Source organism: Colobus angolensis, unplaced genomic scaffold (assembly GCF_000951035.1).
Source record: "Colobus angolensis palliatus isolate OR3802 unplaced genomic scaffold, Cang.pa_1.0 Scaffold106, whole genome shotgun sequence".
NCBI classification, from domain to species: domain Eukaryota; kingdom Metazoa; phylum Chordata; class Mammalia; order Primates; family Cercopithecidae; genus Colobus; species Colobus angolensis.
Genome location: NW_012111586.1, coordinates 2723274 through 2733754, shown reverse-complemented (window position 1 = coordinate 2733754; position 10481 = coordinate 2723274). Strand labels below are relative to the sequence as shown.

At 46.1% G+C, this 10481-nt stretch overlaps 1 protein-coding gene across 1 annotated transcript in view; it reads right to left on the bottom strand.

Annotated features, from left to right (window-relative positions):
• The window catches only part of LOC105515345 (chromosome unknown open reading frame, human C1orf228), a 56163-nt gene that overhangs the window by 36511 nt on the left and 9171 nt on the right, over positions 1-10481 (bottom strand). The window contains exon 2 of the mRNA XM_011947143.1: positions 1327-1554. Within this exon, the coding sequence (XP_011802533.1) occupies positions 1327-1532 (206 nt within the window). The 5' untranslated portion in view covers positions 1533-1554. The remainder of the gene's footprint in view (positions 1-1326; positions 1555-10481) is intronic.

Here is a 10481-nt window from a genome sequence, read left to right as displayed (position 1 = left end):
GAGACCAGCCTGGCCAACATGGTGAAACCCTGTCTCTACTAAAAATACAAAAATTAGCCAGGTGTGGTGGTACATGGCTGTAGTCTCAGCTACTCGGGAGGCTGAGGCAGGAGAATCGCTTGAACTGGGGAGGCGGAGGTTGTGGTGAGCTGAGATTGAGCCATTGCACTCCAGCCTGGGCCACAGAGAGAGACTCTGTTTCAAACAAACAAACAAACAAACAAACAAACAAACAAAGAAGCTTCACCATGAAGGGCAGAAACTGGGGTTGGGTGGAATATAGATTTGAAACAGGGATTCAATTTTCTTTTTCTTTTTTTTTTTTTTTTTTTTTTGACGGAGTCTTGCTCTGCCGCCCAGGCTGGAGTGCAGTGGCAGGCTCTCAGCTCACCGCAAGCTCCGCCTCCCGGGTTCACGCCATTCTCCTGTCTCAGCCTCCCGAGTAGCTAGGACTACAGACGCCCGCCTCGTCGCCCGGCTAGTTTTTTGTATTTTTTTTTTTTAGTAGAGACGGGATTTCACCATATTAGCCAGGATGGTCTCGATCTCCTGACCTCGTGATCCGCCCGTCTCGGCCTCCCAAAGTGCTGGGATTACAGGCTTGAGCCACCACGCCCGGCCTCAATTTTATTTTTCAAAGTAGAAGATATTTCAGCATATATACATGCTGAAAAAATGCTGGTTATGAGGCAAAGGTGAAAGCTATAGGAGAGAAAGAATAAGGAGATAGGAAGGGGTTCAAGTGCAGTACAAATAGAGGATTAGCCCTAGACAGAAGGTATACCTACTTCAACTCTGATGGTAGCAAAAGAGGTTAGGGGTGAGAAAGAAGATAAAATCGTAGGTTGGGAAGACAGGAAGCTGAGAGAGTTCTTGACTCTAAGGATTTTTTTTATCACCCTTTTTTAAACACCAGATGTCCTGTTCTAAAATATTATAATCAAGAGAAAACTCCTTTGACAATCTCCTCTCCTTTTCATTTTGAAGGTTGCCTAATTTTTTTTTTTTGAAACAGAGTCTCACTCTGTCACCCAGGTTGGAAGGCAGTGGTATGATCTCGGCTCACTGCAACTTCTGCCTCCCGGGTTCAAGTGATTCTCCTGCCTCAGACTCTTGATTAGCTGGGATTACAGGCACCTGCCACCATGCCCAGCTAATTTTTGTATTTTTAGCAGAGACAGGGTTTCACCATGTTGGTTAGGCTGGTCTCGAACTCCTGACCTTGTGATCTGCCCACCTCGGTCTCCCAAAGTGCTGGGATTACAGGCCTGAGCCACTGTGCCCGGTGCCTAATTTTTTTTTATTTTTCTGTTCGGCAAAGGATACGTGATTCTAAGCGAGGTGGTCAAGCGTACCAGGAACAAACTGGCTCCCTGGGAAAACTCCTGCTCCAGTTCAGGGGCAGTCTTGCCTTGGTTGGTTTCAATAAACTTGTCAAGGATATGACTCCTTGTGACTTTGCCAGCATTGTCCCACTCCTGTAAAAAACTTAAGAGCCTGCTAATTGCTGCCTGCTCCTTTATAGAAGTCATGATCAATCAGTCCTGAAGTTGGCTACAGAGGGAGGGAAAACAGACAGTTTACCGGAATGTTTAGAATCATGCAACTCCATTATTTTTCTAGCAATCAACTGAAGGCAGGGTGTGGCTCTATCACGCACATGGGTGTAGTTATGTGCAAAATATGCTCTAGGACTGGTCATCTGCTGCTTGAACAGGGAGGCTCTAGCTGGAGTGTAATGGGATTAAGAAATCTGCTCTTTAAGAACTACAATTTTAGCTCTTTGGCTTCTCTACTGATGCCAGCAACTAAAAGACCACAGTATCCAGCTGAGATAAAAGTGCTTGCTAAGGCTGGGCGTGGTGATTCATGCCTGTAATTCCAACACTTTGGAAGGCCCAGGAGGGCAGATCATGTGAGGTCAGGAGTTTGAGATCAGCCTGGCCAACGTGGTGAAACCCTGTCTCTACTAAAAATACAAAAAATTAGCCGGGCGTGGTGGCGGGCACCTGTAATCCCAGCTACTTGGGAGGCTGAAGCAGGAGAAATCGCTTGAACCTGGGAGGCAGGTTGCAGTGAGCCGAGATTGCACCACCGCACTCCAGCCTGGGCGACAGAGTAAGACTCTGTTTAAAAAAACCCAAAACCCAAAAAACAAAACAAAACAAAAAACAAAAAAAATCTGGGCCTCTCTTGTGGCTTACTTCATACAGGGTCAGAGGCCTGAGGTCTTGAGAGACATGGCCTCCCTCTTACGCCAATCACCTAAGTTAAAGTGCTCCTTAACCTTGTACCTCGGACTTTTTTTTTTTTTTTTTTTTGGAGACAGAGTCTTGCTCTGTGCCCGGGCTGGAGTGCAGTGGCCGGATCTCAGCTCACTGCAAGCTCCGCCTCCCGGGTTCACGCCATTCTCCTGCCTCAGCCTCCTGGGTAGCTGGGACTACGGGCGCCCGCCACCTCGCTGGGCTAGTTTTTTTTTTTGTATTTTTAGTAGAGATGGGGTTTCACCGTGTTAGCCAGGATGGTCTCGATCTCCTGACCTCGTGATCCGCCCGTCTTGGCCTCCCAAAGTGCTGGGATTACAGGCTTGAGCCACCGTGCCCGGCCTGTACCTCGGGCTTTTACACTAACTCTTAAAAACAACTTAAAAAAAAGTTAGTGGGAAGAAAAAGTTCCCATTCCATAGTCGGATTAATGGGCTGTGGTTTGTAGGAGTCTGTGTCCTTGGGAGAGTGTTTTCAGTGGGGGAGGGAAGGTTTAAGATAAACCCGTTTTCCAAAAATAGTTGTGATTGAAAGTGTTATTATCCATAACAAATGTTAGTGCTGATGGGAGAGAGGCATGTGCGATTCTTTTGTCTAACAGACAAGTGAAAGTCATATTTCACATTATCATGGGGTTTTCTGTGATTTACAGAATATTTGTGAAACATTACTTGCAGGGGCCATGATTGATATGGAGAGAACAGCTTGTGTGTAGGAGAGATGTGTATTTCACGAAGACTGTTCAACATGAAATTTACAGTCCCATAAAGTGCTTCTACATCTTTGCCAGAGATCTAGTTAAAAGGACTTTACAGTCTGAAACATCCTAAAATTGATTCTAAATTAACGTTTCCTCACATGTATTTGAGATATTGATGGGGCCCAGCTATCAGAATTTTATTAGGAAGCAATAATCTGAGGCATGCGGAGACAGACATACATACACACCAACCTCTACTGCTCCCCAGAGGACACGGGATGTGTGCTTCCAGAAGGGCGTCCACGCAGCCTCTGGGATGGAGACAACCACGAAATCTAGCTGGACTTAAGAACCAGGTGAATGACTGCAGACCAACCTAAACACAAAAATGAACAAACCCCCTCATGAGATCATGCATCAATCACCGTGAATGCCATTGCAGTCCTAAGTCTGAGAGTAACTTAGGGAGGCTCTGGCTGCCTTCAACGGCCAAACTGACATCAAGAAAATGGGGTGAACATCTGTTCTAGACCCCAGGGAGGTGGGGTTGAGACACCACCACTAGCTTTATCAGGCAGGAAAGCATCCTGTGCCCCTACCCTGCCTTAAATGGACCCTTTCTAGTATCAAAACTCAATGTGCTATCAGAGATGCACCCAGCGATTCCAGGACACCAAAGGCAGGGAACTCTAAGCAGGGCACTCCACATTACGGCTCCTCCATGTTTCCTTGGACCTCAGTCTCCTCTATCTTCTTTGAAGACAGGAAAAGAAGCATCAACAAATGGCAGCTTTAAAAGTCACTGTGATGTAGCTGTAAATCTTATGTATGTGCTGAAGGCCCATCACGTGGCTCTGTGTAAGGTACCATGGGAGACGCAGAGATGAATACGGCACTGCAGGGCCCTGGAGGAGCTCCTACGCTTGGGGGAGAGTGGAAGAACATGAGATGTGGAGTCAGACTGGGTTCAAGGCTCAGCTCCGCCACTTGCTATTTTGAAAAAAATCAAATAGTAATAGCACCTGCCTCAGCCCTTGCTGCCCTCCAGTCTCTCCTCACAGAGGCCACTTTAAACTCTTTTGGCTATTTCTTCTGCTGTTTACCCTTGTATTTCCAAATAACGAGCTTATACTACTTGTTATGGGCTGAACTGTGTTTTCCCCAAATTCCTATGTGGAAGTCCTAACCACCAGTACCTCAGGATGTGGTTGTAACTGCAGCTATGGTCTTTAAAGAGGAAATTAGGCTTAAACTATGTCATTAGGGTGGGCCCTTATCCAATATGACTGGTGTCCTTATAAGAAGAGGTGATTAGGATACAGACACACAGAGAGAAAACCAGGTGAAGACACAGGGAAAAGATGGCCATCTGCAAGCCAAGGAAAGAGGCCTCAGAGAAAATCAACCCTGTGACAACTTGATCTCAGCTTTCCGGCCTCCAGAACTGTGAGATGATGCATTTCTGTCATTTAAGTTATCTAGTCTATAACACTTTGTTATGGCAGCTCTAGCAAACTAATACACTGCTATCATTCGATGTATCAACCTTAGGTAATATTTATGTATTTATCATTCTGGTAGTTGAGGAATTAGGTCTTCATTTTTTTTTTTTTCTGAGATGGGGTCTCACTATGTTGCCCGGCCTGGAGTGCGGTGGCTATTCACAGGTATGATCATAGCATACTGCATGCAGCCTCAAACTTCTGGCCTCAAGCAGTCCTCCTGCCTCAGCCTCCTGAGTAGCTGGGGCTACAGGTGCATGCTACCTTGCCCAGCAGAGGAATCAGTTTGATTGCTCCACTCTAACTCCCATTTTTTCTCTTTCTATCCTCCAACATAATTTCCCATACTTTACAGTTAAATCCATAGTGTTTACATTATTATTATTACTATTTTATGAGATGCAGTTTCACTCTGTCACCTAGGCTGGAGTGCAATGGCATGATCTCGGCTCACTGCAGGCTCTGCCTCCCAGGTTCCTGCGATGCTCCTGCCTCAGACTCCTGAGTAGCTGGGATTACAGGCATGTGTCACCACACCTGGCTAATTTTTGTATTTTTAGTAGAGACGGGATTTTGCTGTGCTGGCCAGGCTGGTCTCAAAATCCTGAGCTCAAGTGATCTGCCTGCCTTGGTCTCCCAAAGTGCTGGGATTACAGGTGTGAGCCGCTGCGCCGGGCATATTAACATGATTGATCAAGTAAATAAACTCTTCACTCAAGTAGCAAACTACTATTACATTTTTTTCTTACAGTTTGGTTTTATCTGGAGTTAATAATTGTCATTTCGTTTTTTCTATTGTTTGGTTTGAAGTACCAAGGGCTATTTTCTTCCAAATGTTCCAAATATGTAGTGATTATTCTTCCAAACGTTCAATTCGTAACTGATTAATTCCATCTTTTCCTGGAAACCTCTGTCCCACAGATCTCTTTCTACTATAGTTTAGACTGGTTGCTCACTAAGGCTGGTATGTAAATGTCGTCTTGGGATTTCCTCTTGCCGAGTTTTTTGATGGATGCCCATTTCCTGGCTCTCACATCTTCTTCCTTCTTTATGTACTCCCTTGTTTTGTCTTGGAAGGTCTAAAAATATCGTTTTTGACCACATGTTGGATTGGCTGGGTATATAACTCCGTATAAGAAATAAGCTATCTGGTCTGGGTGCGGTGGCTCACGCCTGTAATACCAGCACTTTGGGAGGCTGAGGTGGGCAGATCATGAGGTCAAGAGTTTGAGACCATCCTGGCCAACATGGTGAAACCCCATCTCTACTAAAAATACAAAAATTAGCCAGGCGTGGTGGCACGCAACTGTAGTCCCAGCTACTTGGGAGGCTGAGGCAGGAGAATCGCTTGAACCCGGGAGGTGGAAGTTGCAGTGAGCCAGATTGTGCCACTGCACTCTCTGGCACTCTAGCCTGGTGACAGAGTGAGACTCTGTCTCCAAAAAAAACAAAAAAAGCTATCTAGCCAGATGTGGTGGCTCATGTCTATAATTCCAGTATGTTGGGAGGCTGAGGCAGGAGGATCACTTGAGCCCAGGAGTTTGAGACCAGCCTGGGCAACACAGTGAGACCTCCATCCCTCCACCCCCAAATTAGCCTGGTACAGTGGCACACACTTGTACTTTCAGCTACTTGGGAGGCTAAGGTGGCTGAGGTGGGAGGATCGAATGAAACCAAGATGTTGGGGCTATAGTGATCTGTGATCCCACCACTGCACCCCAGCGTGGGCAACAGAGCAAGACTGTGTCTCAAAATAAATACATAAATAAATAAAAGCTTCCCTCAGGTTTACCCTCCCCAGTTGCTGTTGCTGATGAGAAATGTGAAGTCATTCTGATTCCTGTGCCTTTGTCTATTTTTTTCCACTCCTGATGATTTTGAAATCTTTCTGAAGTTGTATGATGATATGCTTTGGTGAAGGTCTTTTTTCATTTACTATAGTAAGCCCTTGGTGGGCTCTTTAAATCACTGTATCCTTCAGTGTTTGGATATTTATTAGGCAACTAGTCTTCTCACTGGGGAATTCATAAATGTCAGACAGTGGAGGGTTTTTTTTTAACCCCCTCATAGAGATATCAGGGTCTCTGGAGAAGACTTTCCTACTTTCCCAGGGAGGGTGAGAGAGTAGGGGTGCTGTTACAGACACCTCGCCGTGGCATGTTGGGAGTCAGGTGGGGGAAGGGCTCACGCAATGCTGTGTGTAGACCTTCCCTCTGCTGATCAGTTTTCCACTCTATGTCTCATTCCTGCCCTTCAAACTCTGCCTGAGGTCCCTGTGCAAGGAGGCCTACAGAGTCCAACTTCCTTCCTCTTCATGCAGCAAGAGAGTTTAGAGTCATTTCTTTCTTGGCGGTTGAGGGTCTGGAGTGCAGGCGAAGTGCTCTGTACACAGAGGTCAGTGAATTCCCCTAGGTTGGGCTCCATACCTCATTTCTGACCTTCGGTGGTAATTTGTGCTTTCAATCATTAAGCCTCTTAGAGCTCAAACTGGCTGAATTGGCTGGTTTCGTGTTGGTAAGCTCCTCTTTTTGGCACTTGCTTGCAATTTCCTCTGCTTCAAGTCGGTTAACCTCCCTGCACCTGCCTTCTACTTTCCAAATATTTGTTGAATTCTTTCATCTCCTGTTGCCTCCTTCTGTGAACTTTTGTGACTGAATGCCTTTTTATATTTCTTCAGCGGGGTTATGTCACTGAGGTTTTTGAGAAGTAGGGGGAGATAAAAGACATTAAGTATATTTAGTTAAGAGCCTCCAGCCATGTATTATTTATCTCAACTTTTCTTTAATAGTAAGCTTGATGAGGGTAAAAAAAAAAAAAAGACCCATTAACTACCATTTTAAAAAATAATTAATAAAATGAAAACAATGGAAAAAACAGAAAAATGTGTCAATTTCAAGAGTCAGTTGCTGGGATAAATTTTGTATCTAAGCTTGTTGACTGCTACGGAAAAAGGGATGTTAGCTGTCTTTCCTGGTGAAGGGAGACGGAATGAAGGCAGGGAGAAGAAACTGACATTTTTTGAGTGTTGAATAAGAGCTATCCATACACCATACTCTCTCTCTTTCTCTCTCTCTCTCTGTGGTTGTTTTTGTTTATAGAGATAGGGTCTCTCTGTGTTGCCTAGGCTGATCTCAAACTCCTGGCCTCAAGCTATCTTCCCACCTTGGCCTCCCAAACTGCTGGAATTACAGGTGTGAGCCACCACACCCGGCCTATATTCTTTCTTTTAATCCTCTTAAGATCCTCAGGAGGTCATCATTATCCACAATTTTCAGACGAAGAAACTAAGGTTTAGAAGGGTTTGCTCATTTATTGAAGGTCTCAAAGCTAAACAGGGATAGGAATGGGATCTGTATATAACTCCAAAGTCCAGGGTTTCCCCCACTAAGCCAAGGGCATGGATCCTGTTCTCCTCTGTGCTCCAAGGTGTCACCAATAATCTCCTGTTGTCAAATGTAGTGGTTAGCTCACCGTCCCACCGTGCTCGGTCTCTGATGGATTGTGAATGACTCTGACTCTTCTCAGAACTCTTTCCCTAACCCCAGTCTCCCCTGGTTCTACTCCAGACTCTCTGAATCCTCAGTCGCCTTTGCAGGATACTGCCTTTGCAGGTCGTTTTCCCATTCTCAGTTCTCTTCTCATGCTTTGTAATCCCTGGATGACCTCATTCACCCCATCACTTCAAATTACATCTATAGGCACACGACTCTCAAATCCGTCTCCTCAGTCTGGGCCTCCCAACTGAGTTCCAGATCTCTTTATGTACTTAAGTGACTGGCAGACTCTTCATTGGTATGTGTCACAGGCTCCTCAAGTCAACAGGTCCCAAACTGAGCTCATCAACTCACACCTGCCCCTTGCCCTGCATTGGTCCTATTTCAGTGCTTGGGTCACCACCCTCCTAGCCAGCCAAAAGTTGTCTTTGACTCATTCCTCTCCCTTGCCCTCATCTGAACTGTTGCCAGCTCCTGCCAATTATATGTCCTAAATCTCCCTGAGATCAGTCTATCTATCTTCACCTCCACTGCCACTATTTCAGTTTCACACCACTGTTCCTCATATGGATTACTGTAACAGCCTCCTACTGGTCTTCAGGCTTGCCCCAGCCTAAACTCCGCGGTGATGTGAGTCTTTTTATTTTTATTTTATTTTTTTTTGAGACAGGGCCTTGCTCTGTCACCCAGGCTGGAATGCAGTGGCATGATTATAACTCACTGCAGCCTCAACCTCCTGGGCTCGAGTGATCCTCCCACCTCAGCCTCCTGAGTAGCTGGGACTACAGGTGCATGCCACCATGCCCACCTAATTTTTATATTTGTTTATTTTTTGTAGAGGTGGGGTCTTGCTTTGTTGCCCAGGCTGGTGTCAGACTCCTGGGCTCAAGCAATCCTCCTGCCTCAGCCTCCCAAAGTATTGGGATTACAGGTGTGAGCCACCAGGCCAGGCTTTGATGTGAGATTTTTAAAAGTACAAATCTGACAGATTACCCTGCTTCAAACTCTTCAATGGTTCCTTACTACCTGAGGATAAAATTTCAAACATTTCAGGCCAAAGAATTTCCATCTAAATTCGGCCCCAAGTGAAACTTGCCACCCCACCCCACCCCTTGCCTCAACCCATGCTGCTGCTTCTAAATCAGGAAGGGGGCTGCCCACTATCCTACACCACAAACACCATTCTCTAAATCCCTACGACCGTTCCTGAACCCTTCCTCCTCCTCTGAGGTCAGGCCGTCTGTCTTTCCCTTTCTACCTTGCCTCAGTGCTGATCAATGACTTCGACACGTAAGCCTTCCTGTTTACTCAAGAGTCACTAGGCAATTTCAACATCAATGTGCTCCATCTTTGTAGTTTGGGTGGCTAGCATGGTCTCTGGCAAATCACGGGCACTCAGTAAGTGTTATTTAAACTGACATCCAACATACTGTGCTCAGAATGCGCACTTTAATTTCCTTAGCTCTGCACATTAATTAATTAAACAGATTCCCAGGTGCCAACTCTGAGCCAAGCACTGGGCTTGGGATCGGCTAACGTGACAAACATAGACCTTGCCCTCGGGTGCTTACAGACTGGCAGGGCAGAGAGACAAGCAAAAAGGTGATTTTAACGAACAGTGGAGAGAGCTTTGATGGGATATATCCCAGGTTCTGTTGGCGCACAGAGGACAGACATGGAATGCAGACTCCAGCGACCTCCAGCTTTCATCTCCAACCAATGCAGCTTTCACACCCAAGACCCACACCCCAAATCTGTGACTGGCTAGCACCATCCCACCTGTGAAGTCTACAATTCCAAGCTCCTTACCTTCCCACCTCTTCCATCTGTTCTCAGACGACCTACTTTTGGGTTTAACAAAGAAAGTTACAGGCCATTAGGTAAGAATGCTGTCATACTCCTCTTCTTTCATCATCTCTATTCACACCCATCCTTCTCCTCTCCTCTAGCCGTCTACCAGAGCTCTGCATCCATCCACCCTGCCTCCTCAGGGCCCTCATTCTACTCATTACTCCTGCCTCCCTTGTATCCTCAACCCCTCTATTTAGGCATTTTTCTTGTTAGCCTTGATTTTTACCTATCTTTATTATTATTTATTTGTTTATCAATGTATTTATTCGAGATAAGGGCTCAGTCTGTCACCCAGGCTGAAGTGCACAGCACCATCATAGCTCAGTGCAGTCTTGAACTACTGGGCTCAAGCGGTCCTCCTGCCTCAGCCTCCTGGGTAGCTAGGACTAAGGGTGTACACCACCATGCCCGGCCAACTTAAAAAATTTTTTAGAAATGGAGCCTCAGGGCCAGGAACAGTGGCTCACGCCTGTAATTCCAGCACTTTGGGAGGCCGAGGCGGTTGGATCACGAGGTCAGGAGATCAAGACCATCTTGGCTAACACGGTGAAACCCCATCTCTACTAAAAAATATAAAACATGCCGGGCGCGGTGGCTCAAGCCTGTAATCCCAGCACTTTGGGAGGCCGAGACGGGCGGATCACGAGGTCAGGAGATCGAGACCATCCTG